Source organism: Mauremys mutica, chromosome 2 (genome assembly GCF_020497125.1).
Source record: "Mauremys mutica isolate MM-2020 ecotype Southern chromosome 2, ASM2049712v1, whole genome shotgun sequence".
Classification (NCBI taxonomy): Eukaryota; Metazoa; Chordata; order Testudines; family Geoemydidae; genus Mauremys; species Mauremys mutica.
In genome coordinates this window covers 1490447-1505241 of record NC_059073.1, presented here as the reverse complement: position 1 = coordinate 1505241, position 14795 = coordinate 1490447, and the positions used below count along the sequence as shown (strand labels likewise).

The 14795-nt window shown below is 52.7% G+C and overlaps 2 protein-coding genes across 3 annotated transcripts in view; one reads left to right on the top strand and one right to left on the bottom strand.

The window, feature by feature from the left end:
- Positions 1-9305: 9305 nt before the first annotated feature.
- On the bottom strand, positions 9306-13832 carry LOC123362509 (tigger transposable element-derived protein 5-like). The gene has a single exon (XM_045002859.1). It carries the CDS (start codon positions 13791-13793, stop codon positions 11571-11573), a length of 2223 nt encoding a protein of 740 aa, XP_044858794.1. The 5' UTR covers positions 13794-13832; the 3' UTR covers positions 9306-11570.
- Positions 13833-14235: 403 nt separating this feature from the next.
- LOC123364745 (elongation factor 1-delta-like) overlaps positions 14236-14795 on the top strand; it is a 34012-nt gene continuing 33452 nt past the window's right edge. Inside the window, exon 1 of one of the 2 annotated variants that reach the window (XM_045007109.1) lies at positions 14236-14390. The gene's annotated coding sequence lies outside the window, so the exon portion shown is untranslated. The remainder of the gene's footprint in view (positions 14391-14795) is intronic. The other variant, XM_045007111.1, reaches the window with a different exon arrangement.

Sequence of the window (14795 nt, the reverse complement as noted above, 5' to 3'; positions counted from 1 at the left end):
GGGAAACCAAGGCACAGGATGGCAGAGTGACACAAGCCAGCTCGGTATTAGAGCGTAGAGCTCTGATCTGAGTGCTCAGCCTCTCGGTCTCATCTGGCAGCCTGAGACTTGAGGCCTGCCACCCCACCCCTGCCTGGTGAGCTGGTCCCAGCCAGGAGCTAACAGCCCCTCTCACATTCATGCAGGGGAACCCACAGCGGGGCAGCGAAGATCCTTCCTGAACTGTGACCCCCGTTTGCTCTGGTGTGGGGTGGGCAGGTAATGCCAGCTCTAAGCCGAGTGGTGAGCTGCAAACAGAAGCAGAAAGTGCCTTGGCCTCGGCAATCTCTGACTGGCTGCACTACCAGCCCCTTGGTGCGTGCCTTGGGGTCAGGGCCAGCTGTGACCCCGGCACAACGCATGGCCCAGGGGAGGAGGATGTGCTCTGTGTGCCCCGTCTCCAAATGGCTCTGAAATGTCCTGCCCGGGTTTCCCCCACTGCTCCCTCCGGGATCTCAGCCAAGCTCACGGTCCTGGGACTCCAGCTACGTAATGCACCTTGGCAGGTGGCATCATGCAATATTCATATGGCTTTGGAGGATGACACAGATATGGACCGGCCCTCCATTTAGGGGCTTGAACAGATGTCCCTGCAAGGCCAATTCCCATCTCCTGTGCCACCTCCCACTCTGTGGCTCATTCTCAGCCACGCAGCCAGCCATCTCTCTGCTCCACCCCCGTTTGCAGCCCTTCAGGGCTGTGCCGGCAGCTCTGGTGCAGGACCCTGAATTGGCTTCAGGTTGAAATAATGAGCGGAGTGAGGGAAAGAAATAAAGGCTGCAGGAGGTAGGGTGCAGAGAAGAGCAGCACGGATGCTGTGGGGCTGGAGGGACTGGCTCAGGAGGAGAGAGGGAAGCTGTATAGGGCAGTATCCAAAGCCCACTGAAGTCAATAGGAATCTTTCCATTGGCTTTAGTGCACTTTGGATTGGGATACTGAGAGGGGGAATTGCAGGGAGCCTGATTTTTGGGGGGATGGGAGGAGCGATTCCTCCAGAGTAAGAACAGTGCCAGACAGGATGAGGATCTATCCCCCTCCAGGTTGCCCCTGGAGCTGGTCAGGAATTGTAAGGTTTTCATCTTTGTTTACATTTTTCTACAAATATGTTCAGGTTTTCATTGAAAAATGGGGTCATTTGGGGATATTGTCTGATCCCCCCCCGCCCCCCAAATAAAAACCTAATTGAAAACGTATTTCCTGCTGAAATTTATTTTATGAAAAGGTCATTTTCTGTGTAAGCCAACCCCCCACCCCTGTATCTTATGAATGAAAAGTATTGATCAGCGCTGGCTGGCTGCACTTCAGAAGCAAGGGTGAGTGGTGAATGGGCTGTTAAGGATAGGTTTCAGAGTAGCAGCCGTGTTAGTCTGTAGCCGCAAAAAGAACAGGAGGACTTGTGGCACCTTAGAGACTAACAAATTTATTTGAGCATAAGCTTTCATGGGCTACAGCCCACTTCATCGGCTGCATAGAATGGAACATATAGTGAGATATATACAGACATACAGAGAACATGAACTCCCACCATTTCATGTTCTCTGTGTGTGTGTATATATATCTCCTCACTATATATTCCATTCTATGCATCCGAAGAAGTGAGCTGTAGCCCACAAAAGCTTATGCTCAAATTTGTTAGTCTCCGAGTTAAGGATATTTACTTTGTATATTTTAACATGTGATGTTCACAAAATGGGTTTTAACAGTTAGCAGATCTTGCTTTTTGAAGCTTAACATCTATGGTCATTAAATAATTATTGTCTGAAACTTGCCCCCACACTGATTTCCCACAAATGTGAAAATTTAAATAGATAAAAATTAGGGGAAAAAATGCTTAAAAAAACTAAACATTGATATGACCCATTGAAATTGTAAAAAACCCAGAAGGCTTGAATTCTGCCAAGCTTAGTTGTAAGGCACTCAATCACTGGGGTTGCTAGGTTCTGGGCTCCAGCATTATTTTCTTTGACCCTTGGGGAAAGGTCTTAATTTTTTGTCTTTAAAACTAAAGTCTAAAGACACAGACAGACACAGACACACACACACACACTCTCTCTCTCTCTCTCTCTCTCTCTCTCTCTCTCTCTCTCTCTCTCTCTCACTTTGAGGAAAGGAGGAAGGATGGTGCATGAAGTGCTAGGCTGGGACTTCAGAGATCTGGGTTCAGTCCTTCGCTCTGCCATAGCCTCCCTGTGTAATCCAGGGCAAATCTCCTGCTCCAGTCCCCACCTGTCAAAGGGGGAGAACGCGCCTCATTTCCCCCCACCCTTCATCTGGCTTGTCTGTTTAGATTGTGGGCTCTTCGGGGCAGGGACTGTTTCTCATTGTGAGGCTGTGCAGTTCCTCACAGGTCAAAACTCTGAATTTCTGTTCTGCACAGAAATTCTTCGGCCTCTCGAACAAGTTTTTGTTCCAAATTGGAACAGAAACTCAAAAACATGCCGTATCCCAGGGAAAAGGACAGTCTGGATTTTTTTTATTTTGCGGCAAAATCAAACTGTTTTGGTTCAGTATTTTTCCGAATGAACGAGCAGCCAGCTGAGCCTGACTCTAGGGAAAAGTCAGGGTCCAGAGCTGCAGAAAGGGTAGCCGAGAACGCTGAGAGCCCTGGTGCCAACTGGAGCTCCCAGGGGTGGCTCTTTTCCTGCTCGGTGGCATGGACCCTGGAAGCCCTGCAGTCCACCAGATGAGTGGGTTGGAGACCTGCCAGCTGCCTGCCAAAACCCTGCTTGTTGGTTCATTGGAAATGCGTCAGACCACTACATCTCTGCAAAATTGGCATTTTCCAACAAAACTGATCAGTTCTCCTAGCAGGATGGGGCCCTGGTCTCAGCTGGAACCTTTTTGCCCTGGAAATAATGAGAAGGCTTCTGAACGAAGGAGGAAGTGATCTCTGGTTGCTGAGTGCTGGGATGAAAGCAGGGAGAGCAGCAGTAAATGGTAACAGTGGATTCTATGGCACTAGGGGCTGGAGAGCAGCTTGCAGCCCAGACTCCGCTGGGGCAGAGGGGGAATGCATTCCTTTCTAATTAGCGTTGCGCTGGAGATCCTCGGACACAGGGAGGTAGCTGGTGCTTCAAGGCCCTCTCTTGTTCCGCACTAGACTGAATGTCCTCCAGTGAGAGGCATCGGAAAGCACCAGGGTGCAGGGAGAAGAGGGAGGCAGTCAATGGAATGTCTGCCCAAAGTGTGCATAGAAAGTCTTTCATTTCATAATAAAACACTGGGCAGCAGCCTTGGGTTCACACGCTATAAATAGGTATAATTGCATATTCCCCTTCTTGGCTTGCAGAAGCACCAGCAGTTAGAATGAGTTTGACATTTATATCCCACCCTGGGGCTGAATGAAAACTCACCCGGCAAAAAACAATTGTCTCCTGAGCACATAAAATCCTGAGGTTTGTGGAGGGGACAGTCAGCTGCTGTGATGATTTACATTTCCCTTTTAAGGCACAGACCTAATGAATTGGTTTATGGCATGTGCTACACAGGACTTTGCAAGGTTACACAAGCAAGTGTATTGCAGAGAGGAACAGCTCTGTTTTCTGGTGAGCGCCATAAACACCTTTTGCTAAGGGGAAGCGCTTTGCTGATTCAGAGTGACACAATGGTCCCAGGTTTGGATAGATCTGTTCTCCTCTGCATTCCTAGCAGCCCCCTTTTACTGAACCAAGGGATTTTAAAACTAACAAATCTTTCTTTTGCAGCATTTAAGGCCAGAAGGGACCCTCGCGTCTGATCCCTATTAAATATTTACGTCATTCCCACGATATTGACCCCAATAACTTAGGTCTAACTAAAGCCTTTCAGTCCTGGGAAGCCTAATCTGAGGCCTGCCACAGGCAGAGAACAGGAGAAACCAAGGCGGCATCAATGCCTGAAACTGACCAACTTCACTGTGAATTCTGGTGGGAAGTGCTGCTGCTGTGCAAGGTGCTGTACATGACACAGAAGTGTGCAGACAGATGCTGCAGTTCAATCACAACTTTTTGGGCTCACTAGCACTCACTGATGTGGGAGGGAAAGAATCATTCCCTCGACTTCAGCAATCGCTGGGTGAAATGTTCTGGCCTGCACTCTGCAGGAGGTTGGACCTGATGGACATACTGGGCCCTTAGAATCTGTGAATCAAGAGGGCTCCTGCCCATTATGATCATCTGGTTTCCAGTGCAGAAAGGCTAAACTCTACCCGGCTGATTTTCCTGCTCACACCCAGATCCTTGCGGAAGTAGCTTAGTGTCATCCCCATTTTACAATGGGGAAACTGAGGCAGAGAAGGGCCGTCACTTGCTGAAGCTTGCGGGCTCCTCATCAGTGCCTCCCAAATCTGTGTTTGTGGCAGTGCAGCAAGTCCCCTGGCTGTGAAAGCGGCACTGCACTGAGTAGGAAGAGAGAAAAGGGGCCGGGCCAGCCCTAAAGATGGCCCATAGGTTCTTCTCGTGGGTGGCCTTGACTCACCAGAGGTGGTGAAGCTGGTCAGCTGAGATGGATTTTCAGCTTTCCCTTACGACATCCTCTCCAGCCTGCCTAATGCTCCAGTCCACCATATGGACCCACCCTCCCCATCAACCAGTCTCACACGGCTGACCTAGCAGGCCCCCTGCCACTCCATCCAGCAGCACCTGACCCCTACTGCTCCTGCCAGCCTCTTGCTGTGCCCCCAGAGGGAAGGGACAATGCCTGTGCGCACGCACACACGCCGCCCCCCAGCGCTACCAGGAAGGAGAGAGGGGTGAGCTGCTGCAACTGACAGGAGAGCAGGTGGTGGCCCGTCAGCATGAAAATACAGCCTGGGAGGGTTGGGGGAGGGGCAGTGCGGTGCTAGTAAAGGGAGGAAGCTGATACCTGAGAAATGCACCTCCCTAGGCCCTCTGGTATATGACAGTCAACCCAGATCAAGGATAGGATATGCTCTGCCTGGGGACCAACTCTTGCCAGGGGGATGGGCTTGAGCTCACTGGCCTTTTCCATCTCCCCTGAGCAGAGCATAATCCTCAGTGGCAGAACCAGAATGCTCCATTTATCCCCCACACAGCTGCTGTTCTCCCTCTGAGGGCCAAGATTCCTCCCAGGGCTACAGACTCCATGGGAACACCAGCCACTGCATGTCATCATCAACATCCCGGCCCATCGCTACCGGCCTGATCCAAAGCACAACGACCTCAGGCAGCCTCCTCCCATTGCAATGGGCTTGGATCAGAGAGCCGATAGTGCCCTCAAGGGGCATTCGCTTATCCCCAAGCTTTGCTATGGGAAGGGCACCCTCTGCTCCCGGGGACCTGTGTACACACATCAAGGGGAGGACCCGCTTTGAACCAATCCGGCCCTTCACAGAGGATCTCAGAGCATTTCACAAACCTCAGTTAGGCACCGTTCCTTCTCTGAGAGTTGCACTGATTACATTAGTTAAAGTTTGTAAGACAATTTGACAATGAAAAGCTCTTTCTGCATGCTACATGTTACTGGTACAACACGCAGGTGTTACACTCAATAGCATCTTGCCGTAAGGCTTTGGCCACTGTCAGTACAAACCAGCTACAACAGTTCAATGTCTGTTTCGAAGCAAGCTTAGGGCAGTGTTTGGGAGGTACTGGAGCGCACAGAAATGAGCTGACATGGCCGCTGCGCCCCCAAGACTTCCCTGAAAATGAGGTGCATCTTCCCGGGTCTCCCCAGCAAACAACACGGACATGTTTTCCTACTGGGAAGCAGAGAGATTGGCTGTCTGCCATTGCCTTGCTCTATTCATTAGATCGGACACCACTGCCTCCTAAAGCCACGAACGCAGTTCAGACCCCTGCCCCCCACTAGCCTACACTCCCTACCAGAGTTTGGTGCAGAACCCAAGAGTCCAGTATCCCCTGGACTCTACCATATTCTCCCTCCCCCGCTCCCCCCACAGCCACAGTGATAGGATTAGAAACCCGGTGTCCTGACTCCCAGTCCCAGACAGGACCACTCCCCATTCCACCAGATCACTACATTTGGATTCTGACAATCCAGTCACTTCCTAGGCAGAATATTCCTAGCTGTGTAATTCTGAACTTTGGTGCTTCACAGGGTGAAATACGGGACATAAAAGAGAGGCCTTCCCATTCCATGTCTGGGGAAGGGAGCGGTTATTCTTGGGGACGGAGTTAAACTGTGTTTCAAAAGACCTTCATGATAGACCCATACCAAGAGCTCCAGGGTTCTCATAACTGGAATTACAACACACCACCCTTGCATTTCAGCCTCTGAGAATTATTCTGTACCATCAAGTAGCTGGCTGAGGCAGCAGCCCCTAGTCACACCGGATGAACCTCCCAGTAGGTAACAAACATATTAGAACTAAATCTGTTTGCCGCTAAGTTACTCCTCCAAAGACTGCCAATACCCAAAGCACTCAGTGGCAAAATTTTGAGATGTCAGCGTTACACCACAGCCCTTACTACTGCAACAATAACTTTGACTGGGACCCAACACAGCACTGAAAAAGTAGCTCTGAGATCGCAACAATGCACCGCTATGGATGTTTTTCTAAAAGCTCTGCTCTAGGAATTATTCTGGGGGAGTTCCCTGGCCTGTGACGTACAGGAGGTCAGGAGATGATCACCATGGTCCCTTCTGGCTTTGGAATCTATGACTCATCGTGCCAATGTTGAGATGGCAACCACATTTAAGAGTGGAGAAGCACAAGTTAAAAAAAATTGATGCATGCAGCTGCAAGATTATGTGGCACATCAACAGGATATTAAAAAACCAGGTGTGAACATTCACTTGTCCCCTCCAGTGACTGAATCTGTATAATAAACTATTTTGCTGCTGATCATCCTAACAGAAACAACCAAGTACTCTGGAATTATGGAAGTAACGTGGGGAGAATACCATCCCTTTTTCCTCTCTTCTCACCCTCTCCCCCCATGCACAACACAAGGATTTTTTTTCATGCTGGGAGACAAAAGCGCGCCTGGGAGATACAGACCCTAACCCCTCTTTCAGGGGCAGCAGCTCCTTGGAAGCATCAACACAGAAGAGCTGACATTTAGGCCTGAAGACACCCAAGCAGCAATTCCCAAAAGGTGACACACTGAAATATGCCAGGATATTTGTGTATGTGAGTGGGTGAGAGAGAGGACAAGGAGGGTCATCATGGATTTATGAAGTGTTGTTTCTGTGCAGCTCACCAGCTCTCCCTCAGTATAACAAATTTTTTGAAAAAACACCTTTCACTTGACTGATGGCTTTATTAATTCCTGAAGTCCAGGATTGGAAGCAGTAACTGACAGACTCTGTTAGGAATGGCAGAAAAGATACACGCCAGAATGAGATTGCTACAGTCGGCCATACTGGGTGTTTTTTTCAGGGGGTTGGGTGGGAGCGGGGCTGCAGGGAAGAGTCTTTTACAGCAGCTAGTACTGCAAAGCACAGCTGGCCACTCAAAGAGAAGCCTCACCACCAAGCATTTCAAAACAAGTAGGTTCCCAGATGAAACATACAGGGCCTGAAGTTTACCAGTATTTATTTATGTTTCTTAAAAACAGTAGAAAGTTTCCTGATTGTTGCCTATCTAGAAATTACATGACTTCACCAACATGCTAAAATGAGCTCCAAATAATTTTTCTGTACTCCCTAATTGTGAACATACACACATGGCTTATCAGTGTGGTGGTACAGCTTGTACCTCTCTTACTTCATCACCTCTTTGTCACCTTCATTCATGTCAGCAAATATTAGATTGTCGGATCTCTGGGGCAGGGACAGCATCTTCTCAGGTCTCCTCTGAGCCACATGGCAGCTAAAAAAACCACTACACCCATTGTCTCCACTCTTGTTCAGGTGGTATTAATCATCTCTGGGGTAAGTCACACGACACTGCAGATTTCCTCCACTACAAATTTACTCTCTTCAATTCTACCAGCATTTTCATTTCTCCTCCATCACACCTGTAGCCCCAGCTCATTTTGCTACTTCTGACTCTCTCCTGCCCCTCTCACATGGGGTCGTCCAGATTTCTTTAATAAGATCTGACATCACCTTCCAATTTGACCCTTGACTTTCCATCTGGCTCCCACCCTCTACACACTAGTGAGACAGAGCTCTCTTCCAGACCAAAATCACAACACTTACTCCATCCTCATCATCCCAAGCCTCTGAAAGCCATGGCACTGTTGATTACTCCTAACTTCTTGAATCTTCTCCTCCAGTGGATTTCGCTGCTCCTCTGGTGGTTGTTTCACCTTTCAGCTTGCTGCTTTAGCCACCCCTAGTTTCCATACAGATATGTCCCAGTGCTATCCAACCTTTGCCCAACTGGGACTAATGCTGGCAGCATGCTGGAAGGCTGAGGGATGAACCTAAGTTACATAAAAAACATTTTACAGCCACTGTCATTTTTAAGAGGCTCAACCCAGAGACTACATGTCCCAGCATGTAATATTCCATCTTGCCAAGCTCTGAGCTGCACTTTGCTCCCACCAACAAAAAATTTTAGGGTGGGGCCTTTCCATTTGCCGTAGTGGAAACAAAGGAAATCGGTTTCGTTCCTTCAAACAGTCCATTTGAGTCCCAAGCATTCATTGTATTTTCCTAATAATCTTTTCCTGGTTCTCTTTATGACACTCATCAGATTGAGGGGGAGTACTTTTAAAACAAGCTTTTAGCAAAATGTTTATAAAAACTGAAGTTAAATCCTTACTGATTTAAGGAAATCTGTTCCAATTACATTATTTTTTTGAACCAGGTACTACTTACTTTTTTGCCGTGTTTAATCCTGATTTTTGTAGTTAATGGCTCATCCTTTAACAGATCACTTTTCCGATAAACATTCCTACACCTCTTAGCCATATACATATAAAGCAGCTCATGATAGCTGGCGTCTATTCTGTCACATGCATCATCAACAGAGTGACATTTTAAATCTTCGTAGAGATTCACAGACATTTTAGGCCAAAAAGGGACTATTAGATCACCTAGTCTGACCTCCAGTACAAGAGAGGCCATATAATTTCACATGACCTCTGTATTGAGCCAGACTAGTGTTTGACTAAAGGATATCTTTCAGCAATATACAAATTGCTGACCTATTTTCAAGTGATATAGGTAGCTTAAGGTGAAAATTTAAGTTTTGTTAAAAAAAAATTACAAAACGTAGTAGAAATGATTTTTAAATAATTAAAGTAAGTAAATCAGTGTAATTGTGTAACTTAAAACTGTCCCATGGTGTACACAACTCAAACACTGCCATATGCTTGTATGTGACAGTGAGAAAACTGAAATTGTTTAAACTATTTTCATATGCTGGCTCTGAAGACAGTGCAAATTGAACAGCAAAAATAAATATATTTTTTAAAAGTGCACATGGCTCCAGTAATCTAAGTGTTTAACTTTACTGTAGTGGAATTTACCTTTATATTTTTGAAAAGACAGTTTCCTTGTAATATGAACCCTGCTGTCAGTTTTGTGCTAGTTTTTGTCTCTCTATTGTTTCCTAAATTAACTGTCTTTCATTTGCTAGCAGGCAGTCTTCACCTGTCCCTAATAAAGCTACTCCAAAGCAGAAGCTGGAATTCCAGTTTTAAAGGACACTGTTCAGAGCTGATTATCCAAATGGAGAAAACCAGGATTATAAGGCAACGGTATCAATTTATTCACTCTTCTTGGTCTCAAGCTATGAGATTTTATTTTGTAAACAAGTCTCAGTATTAGTTCATGGGCTCAGAAGCAAGAGTTGAACTACAATTCAAGAGATTATTTTTCAGAGCAGCCAGTGGTTTTTTTTGTTTTTTTTTTAAACAGGTAACCGGATGACTTTGCCTATTGAAACAAATTTAGGAGAATCATGTACAGTTAATGCAATTTCAAGGGTTAAATCAAAAGCTTAATTGCCACATCATTTGAAGACAAGTCACATTAAAATCTATTTTGCTTCACTATACATCCTGCTAAGGGGACGATTTACCAACCCCCACTCTCCCAGTGGAACAGAAATTGATTAGATCTTCATAGTTATGTTATGAGATGGAAAAGATGGCTAAGTATCCATCCCCACCTGCCACAATGCAGGACTGTTCAACTAACTATTTTTTATTTTTGCTAACTAGCCAGACTAAAAGTATTTTTTTTAAAACCAGGCCAAAAAATAAAAAAAAGATTCCAATTAGAATCTCATGCCTCTATTTTTTAATATAAATGTTGTGGGCCCCTCCAATTCCTGCCTCGCTCCAGCTGCAGGACATGTAACAAGCTGCCTCACTATAACAGCCTCTATAGAGGCAAAACCAAGAATCTGCTGCCTGCAGAATGTCCCACCGCTGAAGGGAATTTCGTTCTCTTCCTAGCCACCAGGCTTAACTATTTTGCTATGATTGCAAAAAACGGTATTTTAATTTTTAAAGAGACTGAAGTATCCATGGTTTAAGAGCTATAGCATCCCTTGTGCACAGAAAGTAACCGCGGAGTTTACATTAGCTCACCAGCTCTCGGGGTGGCCTGTAGCTTATTAAGAGTACCCCCAGCCCAGAGCGTACCAGTTCTAATCCAGTGCATGTAAAACCCACCCCAGTTTTAAACCCACCCTAGCTTAACAAGCAACCAGTTAGCAAATGGGAAGGGTATGAATGACCAGCCCTCGCCAGGGTGTAACGTTAGTTCTTACAAAAAGATACCCAAGCACGTGGCTGCCAGTTTACATCCTGGTAGCAGCTACAGTCCATTGATGATTTGGGTCTGGACAGTGAGGCTGCTGGTGCCACCTGGATTCACCTCCACAGAACTTTGTGTGGGAGACTGCAGGCAAGCTATCCGTTTAGCTTCGTTCCTTGCCCAGCATTTGTTTTCCTCTTTACAACTTGAGAAGGAAGAGCCTCTCTTGGCGTGTGTAGCCATGCAGGCCCCCTTCCCCTCACAGCAGGATTCTTACTGCCGCCATCTTCATTAGTCCCACTCCTGTGAGGGAGAATCCCCTCCTCTCAGTCAAGCTAGGGGGCAGCGTGCCTTCTCTGACCCACTGATGGCCAGTCCCCCGCCTCAGCCCTTCTCAGGGACGTTGGTTAGTCTCCCCTCAATCCCAGGAAAATGGCGGTAAGCCCCTTCCTTGCAGCGACACTGGATACGGAGATTGGTCCCCCTGCCTCTGCCCCATGGGTTGGAGGATCTGCTGATGTCAGGGGTAAGGATTAGCCCTCCAGTGATGTTGCTCGGAATTATCCCCCTACGTTCCATGAGTAGGGAATAGCACCTCCCAATGATGTTTAGAGTGAGGAATAGCCCTCAGTGATGGCATTTTACAGTGGGTTATCCCCCCTTATTAGCCCCAGGAAGTAGGCGTACCCCTCAGTGACAGGGGGGTAGCCCCAGGGGGAGGGACATCTGAACCCCACGAGGTATTAGACCCCACTCCCTAGCAATGATGGGTGGGGGGGGTTGGGTTCCCCATTGTCAGTCCCATTGCAGAGTGGGGTTAGTCCCCATCCATCCCATGGGAGTCTGGTGGGGCTACACCCCCAAAGATGCAGCAGTAGGCGGCTGACCAGCTCCAGTCCCCTTCGCACCCCCTATGAGTCTGAGCTACCCCCTTGGTGCAGCCGCTGGGCCATACTAATGAGGGAGCGGAGCTGCACCAACTTGAGTGGTCCCACCTGCCGGGGGTCCTGGCTCTCCAGCCAGCGTAGTGCTGTCTCCAAGCCCCTGATGGCTTCCCGGGCCGTGGGCACTGGGGGCTCCCCTCCCTCTTCCACTCCACTGCCTCCCCCACTGCCTGCATCCATCCCTGCTGCCTCCTCATCCTCATCCCCGCCACAGCCTCCAGGTCCTTCATCTCCACCATCCCCTTCCCCATCCTCCCCCTCCATGCCTGGTGCCGCATCGTCCAGGTGCAGCCAGTCGGCCACCTCCTCGGGTGCTAGGCGTTTATAGGCCAGGGCAGCCAGATGGGTGAGATCGCTGAAGACCTTGCTGTCCCCACCGCCTCCATCCCCACCCAGTGGTTCCCCCTGTTCCTCTTCCCCAGGCTGGGGCTCAAAAGCAGCACGCAGCCCGAGCAGCCAGCACTTTTCGATGGAGCCAGCAGGGATGAGGTCCCAGGAGAGGCCAGCGAGGTACAGCATGTCCTTGAGCAGGAAAGAGCGCACAAAGTCCAGGGGGCCACTCCCACCGCCGGCTGGGCTGGGCCCCCCAGCGGGGCCGCCTCCCCCACTGGCCACGCAGGACACGGCCAATCGCAGCAGCTCCCGCTTGTAGAGCTGCTTGAAGGCAGACACCACGCCTTGCTCCAGCGGGGCGGGGATACGGCCTCCCCCTCCAGCTGAGCTGCCCCCTGCCGCAGCCTTGGAGAGGAAGAGGGCTCGGATGGAGCCATCTGGGGTCTGCAGTTGGGGTGGCTCCTCTGGGCCAGCACCGGAGGGCGGCGGGGGGCTGCTGAGAAGCAGCACCGCCTTCTGCTGGAGGCAGCTGCGGCGCAGATAACGCTTGACTCCTGGCACAAAGTCTTCAAAGAACCAGGCCCGGAGAAGGGCAGGTCCGAGCCGGGCCTCGGGGCTGTAGCGGTAGCAGGCCGGGAACTTGTCCTGGTTGTGGTGCCGGAGACTGGGTGGGTCTGGGAGCCCCCCAACCACCAGCGGTTTCAGCTTGTGCGAGCCAGTCAGGTTGGCAGCCAGCAGCACGGTGACGCGCTCCTTCACCACCAGCCTCCGACGGGGGGGAGCCTGCAGGCGGGGGGAATGGGCCCGCAGCTCTCCAGCCTGGCCTGGCAGCAGCTTCCAGTAGAGTCCAGTTACATTGGCATTGTAGATCTGCTCGTCCCCGTAGCCTCCCCCGTCCGAAGGAGCCGCAGCGGCTGGAGGAGGAGGCGGCGGGGGCAGGAGCAGCGAAGGGTCCGGAAAGGTGGAAGAGGGGGCCCCGGGCTCCAGCTCAGCCTTGAGCGGCGGGGTCCCTGGAGCGGCGGGGTCCCCCCCTCCACCGCCTTCGCCATAGATGCGCTGGCTGGAGATGCCGTGCCGTTTCTGCCAGCGCCAGAACCAGCCATGGCTGGCTTTGAAGGTGCACTCGGGCCCGTAGATCTGGCGGGCGAAGGCCTCGGCCTGGGCTTGGATGATGGGCCCGGAGAGCGGCACGCCGTGCTGCCGCAGGGTGAGGAACCAGGTGTAGACGGCCCGGTCGATCTCCTCCTCGTTGGCCAGGCGCATCTTCTTGCGCTGGGTGCCCACCTCGCCGCCCAGCTGGTCCAGGAACCAGCGCAGCTTGTGCTCGTCCTTGAGCCAGCCGCGCAGCGTGCCGCCGGGCACCCCGAAGTCCCGGCACACCGAGGCCTGCCGCTCGCCCTTCTTCACCCGCTCGATGGCCTGCAGCTTGTCCTTGATGGAGTAGGCGCGGCGGAAAGCCATCTTCACCGACAGCCCCGCGGGGCCCCGCCCGGGGGGCCCCCCGCCCCGCCGGCACCGCGCCGCCGCCCCGGGCTCGCCCAGCTCCAGGCACACCGGGGACGGCTCCCTGCTGCCCGGCTCCTCCAGCTCCAGCGGGCTCCGTCCGCCCGGCTCCACCGGAGGCTCCCGGCGGCTCGGCTCCTCCAGCCCCGGCGAGGCCCTGCTGCTGCTGCTGCTGCCCGGTCGCCCCCGGGGCCGCCTGGCGCCCGTCCCGTCCGGGGAGCGTCTCCGCCTCGGCGGCTCCCGCAGGCCCAGCGCCGGGGGGTCCCCGGTGGCCGGGGGCAGCAGCGCGCCCTGCCCGCAGGCCATGCGGGGGGCTGCCTGCGGCCGCTCAGCGCGCGCCCCGGCGGGATCCATGGCGGGGCCCGGCGCCGGGGCCGCGGCCGCTGGCAGCCATAAACCCGCCCGGCCCCGCGCAGTCCCGGGGAGACGGAGGGGCCCGGCCCGGGGGGGGGCGCGTTATAACCGGGGGTGGGGGCGGGGAGCCAAGGTCTTTTGTCTCCTCTCTCGCCCCTGAGAGCCGATAGGGCGGGCCGGCGGCGCATGCGCCGTCGCTGCTCCGCCCCCCCCCCGAAGTGGAACGTCCTGTCCTCCCCTCTCCCATTGGACTCCTCCCCCTGTGGCAGGCTGTAATTCCTATAGCCGGCACCCTCGCCGGAATGTTCCATTGTCCCAACAGGGGGTGTCCAATCCCTCGGCCCTTTCCGTTCCCCGCCGCGGCCGGGGATGTACTTCCACAGAACCGGCCATTCCCCTCACAGCAAAGACCCACTCCCCACCCGGACTGTTCCACTCCCGCGCCCGCTCTGCGTAGCCCCCACAGCGCCGCCGCCGCCAGCCGGCGCCCCCTCCCTCTAGCCACGGTTGGTCGGCGCCGCGACCCACAATCCCCCGCGCGGCCAGCGCGGCTTCCTTTTTGCTGACTGAGGCCGAGTAGAGCCGCGCGCCCGCCGCGTGAGTACGGAGCCCTCGCGGGGGCCGGGCGGGCGTGGAGGGGCCTGGAGTCACGGCCGGGCCCGGGGGAGGCACCGCGCGGGAGGGGGATGGGCCATCGGGCTGAGGCGGGTTCCCCGCCAGCCTCCCCGCCGTGAGCAGCCCCGTGCTCCCCTCATGGGCAGGGGCCTCCCCCGTGGGTGCTGGTGGCAGGGGCCTCCCCCGTGGGTGCTGGTGGCCGGGGGGGGCGGGGCAGGGACCTCCCCCGTGGGTGCTCGTGGTTTGGGGATCAGGGACCTCCCCCGTGGGTGCTGGTGGGCGGGGCAGGGGCCTCCCCCGTGGGTGCTGGTGGCCGGGGGGGGGCGGGGCAGGGACCTCTCCCATGGGTGCTCGTGGTTTGGGGATCAGGGACCTCCCCCGTGGGTG